This window comes from Myripristis murdjan, chromosome 15 (assembly GCF_902150065.1).
Source record: "Myripristis murdjan chromosome 15, fMyrMur1.1, whole genome shotgun sequence".
In the NCBI taxonomy this organism is placed as follows: domain Eukaryota; kingdom Metazoa; phylum Chordata; class Actinopteri; order Holocentriformes; family Holocentridae; genus Myripristis; species Myripristis murdjan.
In genome coordinates, this window is record NC_043994.1 from 9,751,413 (window position 1) to 9,770,696 (window position 19,284).

Genomic DNA, 19,284 nt, shown 5'->3' on the forward strand with positions numbered 1-19,284 from the left:
GTGCCTTAGTGGATCCCAGGGCAGCTACTGTTGGTTGTGGCTAATGGTAGGACATCAGGTGAAGTTGAAGCATCAATCAAATGTGGGTGGGGGGAATAAAAACTGAGGTTGTAAACACTGGGATTGGCCTTTAAATGCGATAAAAGTCTCGTGTGTTGGAACAGAAAAAGTCAACCAAAGCTAAATCTCACTTACCGTAGAAGTTGCGTCAACTTTTCCTGACTCCCTCTCCTCTACCTTCCTCTACCTCTGCCTGTCAGTTTTGCTCTTTCTTCCCGTCTCTGTCACTCAGATAGACATACTGACAGACACACACACACACACACACACACACACACACACACACACACACTTACCCTGGAGGTGAGTCGGAGTACATGTTGTTGGTCTGCGACAGGGTCTCTGTGTACGAGTCAAAGTCTAAACCGGGGGGGAAATCTTCTAGGCAGGTAGACCTCAGCTCACCTACTGACCCTCCGTAGGAAAATCCATCTGGACCTGAACACACACACACACACACGCACACACACACACACACACACACGAGATTGAGTTTGTTTGCTTGTCATTAAACTCAGTGCTGAGCTGGTTACTCATGCATTATATAACCTGCTGGCTATGAAAACTGATTTGTATGTTTGACTGACTTCAGACTGAACGTACAGTTTCTACACTTTGGAAAAAAGAAACAAGTGGAGAAGCAGCGATCAGCTAATGGATGAGGGAACTCTCAGGCTCTCCTTATAGATAGATAGATAGATAGATAGATAGATAGATAGATAGATAGATAGATAGATACACTTTATTGATCCCAACCAGGGAAATTCTGGAATTATCGACAAACTGACACCTGTGATTGGCCGAAAGGAGACCAATCACACATTAGTGAAGTTACAAACGTAAAACGTAAGAGGCTGTAACTGCACTTATGATGAAACTCAAAAATATGACGCACCTTGTCACTGACTGGCCCAGCAGCATTTATTTTGTCTCATCTCTTGTTGCTACTCGTTTTGTTGTGTGATTATTCGCTTCAAGGTGCAATATGCAAACGCGATGAGGGTTGATGTGAGTGAGGAGCCTTTCGTGCAAAACAGAATTTATCAGTGCTGGCTGGGCTGAGCTGTGGAAAGTCAACCATCAAATTACATGCTAATTCCAAGTGTTTTTACCAGCTGAGTCAAAATATTGTCACATATATCAACCTTCAGTGATTTTATTTAGTGCACCTTTTATTTCTCATCTAGGCAATGAAGTAGCAAGGCAGTCAGTCAGTTAATTTATTAGAGATGCTACAGTCGCAGTTACAGCAGAGACACTTTAAAATAATGATGCTGTCTGTTTTGAATTAGAAGATATAGAACGCTGAACGGTTTGTTTAGTAGAGGAGCTGAACAGAGCTGACCATAACTGGCTCGGTGGTGCGGGTTTCGCAGCCGGCTGTCCTTGCGCAGGCTGCCGATGATGATGGTGACGCAGGAGAGGAAGAGGACCAGGCCTATGACAATCCCAGCCACCACCAGTGGAGACACCAGGAGAGACGCCTCCCCTCCCGACTCCCTCTCACTCCTGCAGTCTGGGTACTCCCCATGGCTCTGGTTGGAGCTCACTGCAGGGAGACACAGAACAGGTCATGCTGTGTGTGTGTGTGTGTGTGTGTGTGTGTGTGTGTGGCATTATCTACATGGGGGGCCATTGCCTGCAGCTGGCAAATGTTTGTCAGCAGTGGACAATATGGCAGTGGTGGCAAGACAGGAATAAATGTCTTAGGACAATTTTCAGAGACAATTTTTGGTGATATTTGAAGAGATGGAGATGGATGACCTCTTGATGCACAGACTGGCTGACTTCATATCTGCCAAAGTTAACATTAACTCATGTTAACCCTGTTCATATTAGCTGCTGATGCTAAATAAGAAAGCACTGGACAATCTGAACCAGTCCACACATAAAGTGCGCATGCATCAATTAAATTACGATGAAATGAGAAAATATTATCGTTTCAATATGTGAATGAGGACATGAATTGAATTGAAGCCAAGTAAAATATTTGAAGTTGACCTTCAAACCGCCTCACGCCATCTTGCCGTAAATCATTTTGGGTACAAGTGAGGTCACCTGATCCATTTTCATGTCTCTGACTGGATAATGTGGAGACGTTGCTGGCAAAGTTTGCCACCATTCAAAACTGGCTTAAATTGTAAAAGGATGTTTGTATCCACTTAGGAAACACTGCCAACCACATTTCTATCAAACTTTGATGTCAAATTGAATTTTTTAAAAAATTAATATTTCAAGTGCATCTTTGCTATAAATGAAGAAAAACACTTTTATCTGCATTGTAACTGCATTTTAAAGGGGGAGTCAGCCAAGAAGGACAGGATGGGACATTTAAATAATCACGTAAAATCCAAACTTCAGCTCTACAGCTCGATGCTGCGCAAACAGTTTCTGAACAAATAAGAGTAAGAGTGAGAATCTTTTTCTATTGAGCACATATCAAAACAAAGTACAAAGGGCTTCACTGAGAGAAAAATAAAATGAAATAAAATGCCAAGATGAATACGGAAATGGGAATATTAAAATGAAAAACAATAAACATGACATTAAAAACAAATACAATCCAGTGAAATAAACAGGCAGCTCAGGTAAACTTTACATTTGCATTTACATTTTAAGAGGAGACTCAGACATCCTTATGTCCACAGACAGGACGTCCCAGAACCTCAGCGCCCTGATGGCAAAGGCTCTGTCCCCTTTAGTTTTCAGCCCGGGCTGCAGAGGACACAGATCACCTCTGCCTGAAGAACTAAAACTATGCATAGGTTCATAAGAGATTAAAAGGTCTAAAATATAATCTGAAGCCGGGTCATGAAAGGCCTTGAAGGTAATCAATACGAAATAACCCCGACACAGTCCGGTGGTAACGACACATGAACACAGACGTGGCTTCAAGCCTCAGTTATTAAGGTTTGGCTTCATGTCACTGAAGGATAGTTGCATTGCTCGTTGCATGTGTTCTGTATATTTATATGAGTCATATATTCAAGAGTATGTCGACTATATATGTGTGTAAATATTCCATATATGTGAGTCTGAATAATATAATTTGCCTTAATCCCAAAACTGTCTTGTATATGTGTGTGTGTGTGTGTGTGTGTGTGTGAGTATTATGGGTGACAGGCCTGGCAAAGACAGCAGTGCACCAGGGGGTCAGGTTACGTAACCGCTGTCTCGCCCTTAACATCGCTCTCCCTCCTCCTCTCTCTCCTTCTCTTTCTCTTTCCCCGTCTTTCCAGCTTTCTCCCTCTCTCCCTGAGGACTTATTCCATTTCAGTGTGTGACAGATAATTAGAGCTGGAGTCTACATTTAGTCCAAACACACACACACACACACACACCACGCGCGTACACTCTCACCCATCATCAGCATCATCATTAGATTACAGAACGATGCGGGTCTGTTGCTCTCTGTTTCTGTTTAATGTCTCGTGTGTCTGGCTCTCTGCCTGTTGGTCCATCTCTTGATCTGTCTTCCTGCATGTCGCTCTGGATCTGTCTGTCTGCGGCCGCGTTCGCACTGCAGCTCAAAGTGGAAATGGGAAGGAGGGAGAGTGAACTGAGCAGCACAACCTCCCAATTATTTTTTTTTCTCTCTCGGTTTCTGTTGCAGGTGAGTCAAGAGCTGCATTCACACTGCACCTCAAAGTGTCCCAAATCTAAACCCAACCTTCCCCCAGCACACACACACACACACACACACACACACACACACACACACACACACACACAGACACCACCTAGGTAATGCTTTTTATTGGGTGCTGCTCCACATGGCCTATATGATAATCTCTCTTCGCCATGCTTTTTTACAGATGATTTGATGATAAAAATTTCTGTTCCTTCATATTATTTAACCCCTCTGTCAGTTTCCTTCCTGAGTTTATATCCTTGAGTCTTTGTTTTGACACCACTCTTCCTTTGAGATGTATTATGATCTGTTTGGCTGATTGGTTATATATAGGCATTTAGGTGCTAGGCAACCTTTCAGTTGCCTAGCACCTAAATGTTTACATGCTTGCACACTATTCTGTGTTTTTGTTTATTTTTCTTATTTCTTCCATTTTTCTTATTATGATCACATATTACCTCAGAGACATTCATTAATTTGTTTGTAAGCAAGCCTTGAAGGCTTAATTGCTGAAATGTCTCTGCCAATAAAACTTAAAAGTGAAGGTGCTGTCCTCTTACTTTTGAAGATTCCCTGAAATGTGACATTTGAGATTTGACATTTTTCTAATCAGTTTGTGCAGAAAAAGCTGCATGAAGCCTCTTTTTTTCCCCCCAATTCTGATCTTGATTGCATGGATTTGCGGTACAAAGTCAGCAACTCTGTGCAGGCTTGTCTTTTTGACACTGCTGTCAGTTCACATCGGCGTCAGACACGGCTTGCATCCTAGAATAGATATGAACAGTCATCCAAAACCATCAGATCCCAGCGTCAAGGAACTGAGACTGGCTGTCACACGTGTAGCGACATTTGTTCATTTGTTCATGTGTCACATGTGGTCACCACTGATGATGACGATGGCTGATTTTTATTAGTGTGCCGTGCATAATAAACATGCCTACCAGTCCACTTAGGAGACACCAGAAACTGTTCATACTCACCAGATGCAAAGTGCGGTGCAAGCATTACCCTGCACCCCATCCAACATAACAAACAAATAAATAATAAATAATAAATAAAAATAAAAATGGAATTAAAAAGGTTATCCCATTGTAGATTTTTACATATTAAATAAGCCCATCTCGCCTTTTTTCTCCACACTTTTGAAACAACATTTTCTAACTTAAAGACATCAGAATTATACAAACATATCATTTTTTTTTTTTTTTTTTTATCATCTCTGCGTCAGGATATTTCAGGGTTTTGGAGAGACACTTCCATTTCATGAGGCAGTGAAGTTCTGAAATCATCATAATCTGTACAGTACAAAAAGAAAATATATGAGAATCACTTTCCACTTAGAATATGTGCGAATCTGTGAATCCTAAATGAGCAACTAGAGATCTCTGACTTCAACGTGAAGGAAAGAGGGTTCAGGGACATATTTTTCCTTAAAATGGATATATGGTCTTAATTTTTTTTTTTTTCCAGTATATCTTGGAGCATTTTTCTTCAAATTAGGTAGCATCTTTTTTTCTCATTTTATTCGCATTACACTGTAAATTGTTTCCATGTAGATTTAGTGTAAGTCGGTTTCCTGTCTCACAGATAGCATCACTGTAGCCCGAGGACAGTTGTGTGATTCTCCCCAAATAAAAACCCTAATTTATCCTATTGTCTAACATAATAAACGGTTCCATAGTCATTTCCCGTTTCCGCTGCATTGGCCCATGTCTCACTAAAGCGCCACCTAGAAAACACCATATGTCTGTATTTGGCCTGTGTGGAATCTGCAGTTTCAGTCTCTTTAAAACTCCAGAGTTTTCCAGATCAAACTCATTGGCTTATATTACAACTTCAAACCACGTTGTCATTGACTGACCGAGAGGGGGACGGCGTGTTACTTCCGCCTTATTACAGTATCTGTAGACAGCAGGACAAACAATCCACATCTCCAAATGATTTACATTCACAATCTCATTCTCGCTTCAGCCGCTTTGTTTTTGTCTGTTGCTCCTTTCCTCCCTCTGTCTCCCTTGTCTGCAGTAATTTGGTTTCACACAAAGATTCATGAGAAGAGGAGGTTGTTCTCACCCACCAGGATTCCCAGCGGACTTCCTCCTCTCCTCTCCTCTCCTCCGTCTCTTCCCCTCTCTCGCTATCAGTAACTCTCTCTCTCTCTCTCTCTTTCTCCCCTCAGCATGTTTTTTTAATCTGTCTTTCTCTTGTCTCTCCTTCACAAACTGTTTTCTCCGTCTCTCTCGAGTGAGCATAAACAGAAGCAAGAGACATCTGTAATTATTTAATTTGAATAATTTAAACTCGCAATCTAACCTCTGTCCTTCTCTATAACCCCAAGACAAACACACATACACACACACACACACACACACAGTAACAGACACACAAACATACCCCAAGTCCTTGTAGCTTTGCTCTTGAAAAACAGAGTAAGTATCAGTGCCTGCTGACTGCAGGCCCTGCTCTGACTTCCCTGCCCTGCTTTTCAGCACACATTCTGTGATCTGCTTTGGCTTACTTTCTGTTCTCATTATGAAAACAAACTGTTGGAATATCCTCAAAAGCTCAGGGCTCTTCTGCATCAAGCAAACTGGAACATGTTGAGGTAGATTTTAGCCTTTTCACATTACTCAGCCCTGCGCTAAGACCAGGGCTTACGGTCATTTCACACTTGCAACTCAGCATGTGGGATAGCCCCAGCATTAGCCCAGGGCTAACCAAACCCACTCATTTAGCAGGGTTATCCCTGATTATCTGAGGATGCTGCAGAAAGTCTGGGTTAAGGTCTGGAGTGTGAGTCGGGTCAGAACAAAAGCAACAGAGTAACTTCCATGCCAATAAAGCTTATGAATTTGAATTTGAATTTAGAGTGTTTGCTGTCCAATCAAAACTGTGTGACAAATGTTCTGAATCCTAAATCGAGAGCTGACAGGAAACCGTGGATTAATAAGTACAAGTGCGACCTGAGGCTAACCTAAGGCCTGAGCTACAGTCAGATCAGAGCTTCAGTTAACCTTGGGATAAATGTGAAAAATGTGAAAAGGCCTTTTGAGACTCAGCAGCTAACTCAGCAGAATCTCTCTGTAATCAGTCTATTTAAATACAATATAGAAGGACAGACTGTAAGGTGGTTTATTCCAGGTACCAGAGCTAAAATTGTGCAGGGTACTTGAGGTTTTACTTACAAGACCAGCAGCCTGCAACATCCTCCATGCATTATTTCGTTTGTCAAGATCTTCTCATTCAACTACACTGCTTTCTCAGTTACGTTTTGAGGGGAATGCATTTTGTCATGGATCACTTTTGTTTGTGACGAATCACCATGATGTTCGTGATCAGTCTGCAGTCTCTGTTAGGAGCTGGTTTGGGGGATAGATGGGTCAAACACGGCTTTCACTCAGGCGACTCAGGTTTGAGTCCCGTGTCAAGTGACAGCAATTTTTGTTTTTTCCGAAAGTTATGTTACATTACCATAACCAAGTGGTTTTTCTGCCTAAAACCTAACCTGTCCCTGACCCCTTTTATGTCTAAATCGAACCTTTCTCTAAGCTTAACCAAGCGGTTTTGTAGCCTAACCCTAATGGCATGACACTGACATGCTCTAAAAGCCAGAAAGAAAGATGTATTGCAACAAAAGTAATTTGTGAAAAAACACGTTTTCCCCTAAATGCAACTGAGATTTCAGTTTAGTTGCGCGGGAACATAATTTTTAGGAGACTGTGTTGCATGGAGATGGCTCAGAGAGTTCAAGAAATTCTCATAATTATTAATTGTATCCTCTTCCTTTAATTTAAAGACAAAGGATGTGCCTCAGACCAAGTCCTCGTTCAGTAGGTAGTGAATCAGTAGTTAACTACAAATTCAGATACTGTTCAGGCTAAATATTGCTCTCCATATCCACTCAATACAAGATACAGCCGATGTTTATGTTGGTTGTGTTATATCCAGGAAGTGAGTGCAATGAGCTCAGATGTTCACTTGTTTTCACGGTGCATCATGGGAATTTTACAGGGAGCTTACCTTCAAATGCACTGGAACAAATTTGGCATTAGGACACTGTTGAAAATGCCTGACGACCTCCCAGCTGAATCTAAGAGTCATCCAAAGTTTACCTTGAGGAACAGGAATTTCATGACTGGGAGAATTTGAAGGCCTCATTTTTGTCTGAACGTGATTGGTCCCTGTGCCGTGACTGTCGTGCTCATTTGCATATACATATTGCCTGACAGATTGCTCACTTCTCATGAGTGGAGCCCGACTGTTTGGCTTGTGAAATTGCATCTGGTGCGCCACGACGGTTCAGGGACTCGAATCCCGCTGGGGCCTCCCACGACCTACGCTAAAAATGCATGCACTCGTGCTACTGTAAAGCCACTGGATAGACGTGTCAAACAAATTTCACATGTAGGAGACGGAGCATGAGAATCGAGGAGGGGAAGAGGGAGGAATAAAAACTAGGGGCAAAGAGAAAAAAGGGACACTGAACTAATTTGGTGAGAGTGAGGAGGAGAGAGAGGCACAGAGATTGTAATAAATGGCGATGCTGTTATATTTCAAAACCCTGTGGGGACTGGACCCAGCTGGAGAGAGGAGGAGAGAGAAATGTTGTTTCCGTGTTTGTGTGTGTGTGTGTGTGTGTGTGTGTGTGTGTGTGTCTGAATCTGGGTATGATAATGAGAAGAAGAGGAAGAAGAAGAAGAAGAAAAAAATATTTTTAATAGTAATATTATCATCTATTGTTGGAGAATGCTTTCAAAATAAGACAAATAATGCACATACTGTACAAATATAATGCGAGAGTATTTAGACCAGAGAGAATCAATTAAAAACAAAAACAGAACAGACAAAATAAAATAAAGAGATAAAACGTGAGGGTTATAAGCCGGGCTAAAATTGGACATAAAAGAACAATAATCCCCAGATTTGCACTATAAAAAATGTCAGGATGATGAGACGAGTTCAGAGAGGATCTGCAAATGCTGAAACAACCGAGGCACAGATTGTGGATGATATGTGAAGTGTTTCCATGATGCCCACAGGGAGGCAGGAGCCCAGGGTCAGCCAAAGAGCAGCGCAAGAGATGCATTATCTTGCTCAAGGACACTTCAGCAGGCCCGATGCTTACTGACACCAGGCCTTCTGGTTCAAGGGCGGTCGCCGCCGTGCTCCCTGCGCCTCCCTGCGCCTCCCTGCTGCCCACAGTAATGTCCCGACCCGGGACCGTCTGCACGTGCAGCCCACAATAACCTCCACACTACGCAGCCACTTGGTTATGTGCTGCGTAAGTACAAGTACAGTACATGTTCATATATTATAAAGCGGTGACAGCTTAATACAATAATTCACTGTGACGGCTTGTCACTAAAGCTTACTGCCACCACCTCCGACACTATATAATACAGTGCTTTACCAACAGCACGTTCTTAACCCTGCGGCTGGGCTCAGAGTTGACCTCAGGCAAATTTACAGCTTTTTCACACTGTAACTGAGGCTAATAGAAAGGAAGAAATGGTCTTGTAATTATTTTGAGTTTTGCTGTACAAAAACACTACTTGTTTCTCTCCACTATGTAATATTCAGTAACTGACTTATAGCCACTGTGATGGATCCTGCATCAGCTTCACTTTGTTAAAGTTAGCACAAGGTCGTGGTTAAGGTTAGGAAACATTATGCTGCTAACATTAGCTCATTCGTCACTTTAGCCACTTTCATTTGCTTATAGCCACCACAGCTACATACCTAAAGTTAGGAAAGGGTTTGTCATCATGTTACAAAACATTTGCTATTAACCAGCTAAAGTAAGCTAAAAACGAACACAGCTGGTTTGCAGAAGTGAAGTCCTGTTGCTGGTGAAATCCACCACCGCACCCACCGTACCTCCTAATGTGGTGCTTTCTGCTCACTTTATACTACGTCACTAAACCTGACATCATGACATTTCAACAGATCTTTGGTTTGCAGAGACAAAACTGCAGAATGTAACAAGTTCTGGCATGTTATTTGGGATTGCTGAAGGTCATTCAGGGAAACATGGGAAATCACTAACAAAAGTCTCAGGTTGAGGGAAACAGTGTGGCCCCACGCTGAAAAACAAGTGACCCCTGGATTCCATTGACCATGCAGTGTGACAGTATGAGAATATCCAGGGCAGAGAACCGGGGCTATGAGCCTGTTGACTTTGAGCTGCAAAGCAGGTAAAGGAATAATTCTGTTTGATCACCAGCTGTTTTACGAAATGCAAACATAAATATAATAATAATAATAATAATAATAATAATAATAATGATAATAATAATGTAAATTTGTCATATCCATAGAGTGATGTTTAGAGGATTTTTTTCCTTCTGAAATATTGCAACCTTTGGACCCCTTTCAATAATAAATCAAGAGAAACAGACTCACAAAGGGGAAAAAATCGTTTGGTGTCAGAGGTCAGCATCTTGCATGCATATGTGCATGTGTGTGTGTGTGTGTGTGTGTGTGTGTGTGTGTGTGTGCGCGCATCCATGCGTGCATTCGTGTGTGTGTGTGTGTTTGTGTGTGAGTGGTGAGTGCGTCCACCCAGACTGGCCAGTCACAAGTATGCCTTTATTTTTTCGATGTCACAAGCTATAAAGGCTAAGGGCTTGTGATACTGGCTCTTGCAGCATATGCAGCATCACTTTGTACATTAAGTCCATACATTATAAAGCAGCATCAGCGAGCCCTGCTGATTCAGTCTGACAGCTTGTCATTATGGGTTACAGCTTCATTCTCCTCAATATAAAATATACCATCCAACTCACTTACTATGCATCCAGTGACATCTAGCTAGACAGAGTCTCACCACTACCTAACGGTTTGTTCAATAAACTGGGAAGATAAGACACCCACATCAAGCCGGCAAGAGGCAGTTTGGTTAATTGAGCTTAGCAGCAGCAGATTTCTAGGAACGTCATGACTGATTTACTGGAAGTTAAAAAAATGTCATTCAAGGTCATGTTCTGCCCAGCAGTGCCAGCAGAATACACTCAGCTAATGAGTTAATACACAATACTGGGCTCATGGTTAAGTATTATAATGTTTTGAGCAAAACCTGGAGATAATGATGACTGAAATCCTTTTGAAAACAAACTTGGTGACTACAGGTTTTTGTAAGTTGGATTCAAAGCTTTCTAATGCCACTTAAATGTAAGACACATCTCATCATTCCCCAATAAACCTCGAGAGTTAAACAACAACAACAACAACAGTTAATCGTATATCTTATTGCACATGGTACAGCATGCTGCCTGGAAGTCAAGGCTCTCATGTGATACTTGTTTTGTTGGTTGTTTCTTGTTGCTGTTTTCCTCCATCAGTGGAAGCCCACCATGCTGCCACAGAGCAGAGTTGCTCTAGCTGTGCTCAATGCAAAAGAGACAAGACCATTCTGAATGCTGCCTCGAGCACTGTGTTTACATGCACTCTAGTAATGAGGTTGTTTGCCTCATACAAGAAAGCCGGTTTTCATAATCTGGGCATGGGATTAAGAGAAATCGGCATAAGGCAGCCAGATTTCTCCTGGAGAAACCTGATAATTGCTCCGTATAGCATTAGGCCAATTTCTGAACAGCTGTTTAGGTGTGTGCATGTGTGAGAGGAGAGAGCAGATAAGGAAACTGACATGATAAACACGATAAATATACACAGGAAATGTATAATAATAAATATATACTGGAAAACTCTTGGTGTTGCTCAGGTTGCCAGCACAGGAGAATCCCAGAAGGTCCCTTGAAAGTCAGTACCACTTTACAACGAGACTACCCATATAAAGGATTCATGAATCGCTTATAATTAGGTTATTAATTAGGTTTTAAACACTTTACAATTTATTAATAAATCACTATAATCAAGTTATAACAGTTTCCGTACATCGATGGAGGCTCACTATTTGGCAAGATCAAGTTACTGCTGCACTGCATCTATTGCTAAATCTCATATCTTGCTTGCTGCGTGGCTTACTTCATGTATCAGCCAACCATCCTAGCTGCCAAATAGTGAGCTTGCACTGATATGTGAAATATGAAACGTGAAAGGTTTATTAATGATTTAGAAAGAGTTAACGACACAATTAATAACCTTACTATTATATATAATAATTATAATCCAATCATAAACCCCTTATAAGGGTAGTATTATTGTAACCCACACTCACACACACATACACATACACACACACACACACACGTCCCTCCCTCTGTTCTTCTGTCTCTCTGTCCCTTCACATGCATGGCTTCAGGCTGTGCTTCACCTGTCACGGATCGTTCGGAGCAACAGGACAAATGACTACCGACTTCAGTCTCTCAAAGCTGACAGCTCGACTGCTACACACACACACACACACACACACACACCAAACACGCATCCCTTCTCCTGAGGTTTCATGCTTTTTCTCAAGGTCATCCTGCAAATATTGGGAACCCAAAAAAAGTGCGTCTGCAACACACAGAACCCCAAATTGTGATAAAATAAAAACCATTCATGCCAGTCAAATCCATTGCATTGTTTTAAAATTAGAATCGCTGAGGTTCAATATCAGTTGTGAGTGTGCGTGTCCACCTGGTGTATCATGCATGGCAAGCGGAGAGAGCAGACTGATCTCCCCACTGTAACCGAGCCAGAGGCCAGGTGATGAAGGGCTGTCAACGTGGTGTCACACGACTCCTCCTGCTCCAAAGGCTCCACTTTTTTTTTTTATTTATGTCATCAAAGACTGCTTCTTTCAAAAGCATTATGAAGTTATCACTCTGCAAGCCATACTTTCTTTGAATCTTATCCTCAGACATTTGAAAGAGTGTAAATCTCAGAAGGAGCCTGCTGCCTTTAAACAAATAGCACAAGGTGAGAAATAACCATGCCCTACCTTCGGACATTAAATCTCATGCGCACTTATGCATGTTTTGATTCAATAAATCAGCGGGACTACTTTTGCCTCATGCCTCAAAATGCATATTAATTGTGTGAAAAGTCTCCTACCAGGCGTTGACCTCATTTCCGCGTGCAAAAGGTTTGTGTTCACAGGTTAGATAAGAGCCAGGACAAACACTTAAAACTAGTCCTGAAACGAATTAAAACTGAGCCAAAGCAATCATAAAACACTGTAATTAGCTAATGGCAAACACTTGTTACATTTGTCACTGAAAGCTGATTAGGCCAGTTACTCGTAACAATCATTATTGATGCAGTTACACTGGGATGCTCATTAGGATGCATTAAGATCATTGCAATTGTCAGACTCGCTTAATCCCCAAAACAGGATTTTAGGCCAATCAGCCTAAGTGATACTGAATGTTTCTCCACCTCTGCATGCTGTCATTGATTCAAATTGCTAACAAGCAATACAAAAAGGGAGACACATCTTTTATTTTCCGTTTTAGTGTCCTCCACATATTTTAAACTATAGCAAAAGCAAGAAAACGACACTCAGATCATTTTATCTACCTAACAGAACATCACTGACTCTTTGCTGGAGTCCCTACCTTTGACCACAACCATTAGGGAGGTTTGTTTTGTCTTTTTGTGTGTGTGTGTGTGTGTGTGTGTGTGTGTGTGTGTGTAATCACGGGTTGGATTGTATCAATCCCTGGGTGTGATATGAGTCCACATGGTGCCGAAATATCCTCTTTAGTTACTCTGTGCTCCCCTGGATTGCTAATCTAGAATAATGAATTTCTATCTCTCTATTTACTTCCATAGCATGGCAAAACAGGTCCCAAAATAACACTTCTAGCACAGAAATGAAAGCCAACAGAGGATTATGCCAACAAAATAAACAAGTCCTAGTACCCTTTTTGTGTGTGTGTGTGTGTGTGTGTGTGTGTGTGTGTGTGTGTGCACATATGTGTGCAATTACAATAATTTGTGAAAGTAATAACAGATCATTTCTTCATGGCACAATGTTACTATGTAGAAGTTTCCCACTGACATTACCTGCTCTACATTTCAAATAGGACAATAACAAGTTTAATTTACTCAAAAATGAGAGAAATTTACTCAAAAATGAGAGAAATTTACTCCAAAATGGGTACAGGGACTTGTTTCGTATATTGGCATAATGTGTTTTATTTGCTCTCTTTTATGTATTACAGGTGTTACTTTGGGAGCCGTTTTGCGACACAGCGGAAGTGAATGGAGAAACAAGAAAGATACAACGTATTCAGTTGGTTTTCGATTTTGATAAGCGTTCAATTTTTGTTTAGGTAGCTGACATTCGTCCTTTCTTTATTGTGCATGCAGGACATCTATGCCATCACCACCAACACCAGCACCAGCACCTCTGATTGGCCAGATACTGTACATGCCCACTGTCTGGATAGGCCAAGCACAAAGACTGGCAGATAGGGCAGCCAAAGAGAAACAATACACCATCTCTCACCAACCAGTTTGGCCAGGAGGATCTCCGTATAGCAGCTATTTCCGAAAAGCCCCCTCTAAAAAATAAAATTTCTATGAACCTGCCCAGGACTCAACCCTCCCTTGCACTAAAATTAAAAATGCCCTGTTTTCCTGTCCCCCGTGTTCCTGCAGTGTACCCCTGATTTTCAAAAGTCCCTAAAGATGATATTTCAGCACCACGTGGACTCATGGACACCCAGGTAACTACACAAACCAACACTACCAAAGCTCAGTTTTGAACTTTTTTTTCAGCCCTTGCTGTTATTGGTGATTTCACTAAAACGCAGCCTTCATAAGAAAATGATTAAAACATAATAAAACATATTAACACATCAACAGGAACACATAAAAAATGTCGGCATCATTGTTCTTCATGTCCCTACGAGTGTTGTTGGGGATATATCTTGTGTTATCTCAATGCATGTTTTTCTAGATGGCTGCTGGGATTGCATTATCAGTGCGGGAGGATGACCTCCACCCACCGAACCTCTCGGGATGCTGGTGATATTCCACTGATATTTGCAGGAAGAAACAGTCTTGATCTTCTTTCTCTGATGTGTAAGCAATCCAACAGACATCAACATCAATTTCAGAAAAAAAAAAAAACACACGAGGAACCCAACCGGCAGTGCAACATCACGGTTTGCATGAGATGAAGGAACAGTTTGAGGACGCTAAGAGACTTCCATAACAGATCAATTTGCTGAATACCAGTATGTTAGACCTTTAACATTATCTGAAGATGTAACTTGATTCACACATTATGATGCTGAAAATATGCTCCTCATCAGCAATATCATGTCACTTTTGCCCGACTGCTATCATAATCAGGCTCTGTGCTTAACATAGCTTTGGAGTGTCTTACGTTCCCATACAGTATACAGTGTCCAATTATAAAACTCTATAGACATACAATATATTAACTAAGGGTCAATGTGGCTGTGACATACAGTGCCAGATTGTATCTCCTCAGTTGTGCAGTGTGGTGGAAAAGGTTCGACCTTCCTACAGCCTGGTCAAAGGACAATAGGAGGCAAGAAGAGAACAAATGACAGCCACTCTCTCTCTCTCTCTCTCTCTCTCTCTCTCTCTCTCCATCGCAGCACAACTTAGTTCAGGGTCAGCAAATGTTTTGGAGGTCCGAACCCAGCTCACTGGAAGACGTCTCATCTTCCATCCCCTCATTTTCTCCCTTTCCCACCTCCCTCCCTGCTCGCCTGGACTCCTCTTAAGACTCCCACAGGAAACGGCCGTGTTTTCGCACAGCATTAGTCCTCCCTCCACGGTCGGACGTACGTCAGCTTGGACGTGACCCGCGTCTCTCCGTCGTTCTCACACGTACATCGCCTACTCGCACATTCCCTCTTTCCGCCGCGTCGTTCTCACTGTCTCTCTCCCTGAACGGATGTCGTGAGGGGTTTGGTTCGGCGTTGGAGGGGGACACTGGCCATTAAAGCATCATGTCACATCATCAGTGGAGCGGGGGAAGGAGGAGAGAGAAGAGGGAGGCTCTTTGATAAACGCAGCAGTAACGTGCTGCGCCCCATGTGAGCTCCCCTGTTGAGCTGAAACATCCTCCTCTGATGTAGAGAGCGGGCTGGCAGACTAAACACTACACGTGGGCTTGTCACCGAATGATTAAACAAACCCACCCCCACAGAAAAATAGCGCTACTCTGCCCTTGAGCAAGGCACTTAACCACCAAGAACCCACTGGAGCTGCTGAGTGTCCAAAAGCAGAATACTTTTGCTGTACTGGATGAAAACGTAAGGAACTGAATCGGAAATGTAGAAGTTCACGCTCAGCAAACCTTCCCTGGATTGTTAAAGGAGGGAAGGACAGGAAGGAAAAGAGAGAGACAGATTTAATGGATGCACAGTGACAGCTAACATCCACAGGCTACACAGCGGCAGGACTGATGTTTAGATTAGGGGTGGTGGAGGTGGTGGGGAGGTCAATACAGGATCATACGGCAATCATTTCTTCCATGATGCAATATAGATTTAAGAATGCTACAAATCGAAACTTATTTGGTTAATATTACACTGCTATACTGTCATAATACTGTTTAGTCTGTGGTGAAACCATAGAGCAGTGTGTAAGGGTTGTGGTTATTGAGGCGGTATGCACAAAATGATATATTATGATATGTCTTGGATGAAAAAACTCGATATCAGTACTGTGGCAATGATGAAGGGGTGACTATTTGTGCTTTCATATGATATTTGCACCCAGGATTTTGGTAAAAATAACTATTAACATGGCATATCATGATAATACAATATGCAGAATCTCAGACAATAGCTGGTCTAATATCATGATATTGATATGATACTGACGTCCAGTCCTACAGTGGAGGCTGGGACAGAGCACTCCTACTCTTAGCTCTCAGCCCAAATATTAGCATCATCTACATTTAGTGCAACTCCGACGAATGAAAGCAGCTCTGCCTTAAAGTGATTCACTTCCTTCCTCTTGTTTCGTTGTGTAGTTTTGGCACTTTTAAATTGCCATTTTGCATTTTACATAAACATTTTTAACCCTATAAAGCCATTTGTATCATATATGATACACATTTTCAATTCCGTTTTTCGTTTTCAGTTTAATCAATACTTGACCAAAATACTGTTGTATACCTTTGAACACTTCCCATGTTCACCCTGGACCATACCATTGTCACTTCAAGTACATACCATATATCATACACCAGAAAGGTCGAGTAATAACATATTTTTTTAATTTACTTTTTTTTTTTTTTTTTTTTTAAATATATTTTGTTATAGGACTAAATAAAGGGTTCAGTTACAAAAAATTGGAATTTTCTGCCAATTCTTTCATAGTTCAGGCTTTATAGGGTTAACTTTTAAGCCTCTGAAACCAGATTTCTTTCAAAAATTTCTTTCTTTCTTTATATGTATAAAACTATAATCAGACATGTTTTACTTTAATTTGACTTAATTCTTTAATTTATTTAGGTATTTATTCATTTTAATTGTATTTATTTATTTATACAACATTTATACTGATGAATTACTGTATTGTGTAGCCTAATTGCTGTGATTATATCATATTTTGAGGCTGGATGCCAGTAGCCATCAGGGATGCAAACTTGTGATGGGAAGATCGCCAGTTTGAATCCCACACTGTCAAGGAAAATCTATGCTGGGGGAGTTTATGAGAAATGCTCTCCTATGTGTCAGTAACTATCAGGAAGTTGCCCTTGAGCAAGGCATTCTGCTCCACTCCACTGGAGTTGGAACTATGGCAGACAGACTGGGCTGCTAGTGGGTGCATGTAATATCTGTCGGAGTGTGAAACAGGCGTTGCTGAGAGGGAGAATTTGCGCCAAGGAAACCTGCCGCAGAAAATTAGCATGAAGAGCGGAGCTCACCTTCACCAATGAGACTGTCTCCCCTGACAGCCAAACCTCCAGGTATCTGTCTACAATGTAGGTTAGTCAGTCAGATTTTTACATTAGAACCAAACTGGAACCTCACACTGTACTGTGCTGTTAGAATATCTGCACACACACACACACACACACACACACACACACACACACACACACACACACACACACACAGTGCACTTGTTCAAATGTTGTCACTACAGACAAACACAGTATTAAATTAGGAAGTGTATTTAGATGAGGCAATATGTGGGTCACAAAACATAACTGTGTGTGTGTGTGTGTGTGTGTGTGTGTGTGTATGAAAATGGGTCAGAATACATCTGTAATCTCTCTCTCTCTCATGTGGGATAGATGGCAGAGAGAAAGATTATTGCACCCTGCTGGCCCACATTCCTGCCTTCCTCTCCTTTAATCATCCACTCCATTCCTTACTCGTTCATTCACACAGCCCCCTCCAAGCCATGGTGTTGTTGTTATCACTTGTTTAAATTTTTCACTTCCATAAACAACAGCTGACCTGCTAATCAAGCCTAATTCTGATGACATCACCACTCATGAATTATGGAAAGTATGATTCAGAGCAACTGGTTTTCTATTCTATTCTATTCTATTCTATTCTATTCTATTCTATTCTATTCTATTCTGTTCTGTTCTGTTCTATTCTATTCTGCTGCTGTCAGATAGTTCACAATTAACAGTAAAAATGAAATAATTGCCCAATGCCCTTGCCCTATAACATTAATTAAACCCGTGTAAATGAACTACATATTTGTATTATTATTTTATGAAAAAAATGAAAGACCACATAAACATAAAGTGCAACCCTTCCTTCTCTGTGGAGCCCACCAGCCTGAAAAACTAAATCCTGGCAATGACTGCGGTATATCCTGCTCTGATTGGTCAGTGAGCGCTGCAGATCAAGCCATGATTGGCCAATGACCGGGATAAACCCACCACTGATTGGCGAATGAGCTCTGTAAATCCAGGTGTGATTGGTCGGTCGAGACGCCAGCATTGGAGAAAATATCATGCTTGAACCACTGAAACACACACACACGCACAGACATGCTGTACGCACACTGCAGCAACACTCACGGATGTACACACTTGACCATTGAGGCCATCTGGTGAAATCTAGGAAAGAAGGTGTGATTACTTTTTTCGCTTTAGAGGTGTGTGTGTGTGTGTGTGTGTGTGTGTGTGTGTGAAGCTCATAGTGGTTTGGGGACAAAGTGACTCATTTCCTGTTGTTATCTCACCTCTTAACAAGTTGTAACACGACCCCCGCCCCCCTCACCACCACCACCTGCCCCCTTTTCTCCCTTGCCTCTCTCTTCCCACAGAGAACTGCTGGGCAGAGCCGTCGCTACACTTCTGTTTGTGTCTGATGAAGCTGCACAAGTTGCAGAACGCAAGAAGGCAGACAAACTAAATATGTGCGAATTACAACCAAGTAAGAAGAGGTTTGCAATTGTGTTGCTCAAAAAACATTTTGAACTCAATTAAGAGCAGCTTAGTCGCCAGGAAAAAATGCTGGCACTATATGTTTCTGCAGACCAAGGACACGCTGAGATGTCATGTTTTCAAGTTTTGTCCTGGAATATAAAGTGAGCAAAAAACACCACAATTACAAGGTAGGTGGGATGGTGGATGGCACAATTAAGAGGACCTCTGCAGACCGGGGGTTAGAGTCCTGTGTGACGCTTTGTAACATAAACCATGACCTTTTCCTAACCTTAACCATGTCGATGAACACTTTCCTGAC

At 41.8% G+C, this 19,284-nt stretch overlaps 1 protein-coding gene across 2 annotated transcripts in view; it reads right to left on the reverse strand.

The window, feature by feature from the left end:
* Positions 1-19,284, reverse strand: part of bean1 (brain expressed, associated with NEDD4, 1) — a 49,977-nt gene that overhangs the window by 13,958 nt on the left and 16,735 nt on the right. For both annotated transcript variants that reach the window (XM_030070344.1, XM_030070343.1), the window contains exons 4-5: positions 1,406-1,609; positions 357-498 (exon numbers count right to left, since the gene is read on the reverse strand). In XM_030070344.1, coding sequence (XP_029926204.1) covers positions 357-498; positions 1,406-1,609 — 346 coding nt within the window. The remainder of the gene's footprint in view (positions 1-356; positions 499-1,405; positions 1,610-19,284) is intronic.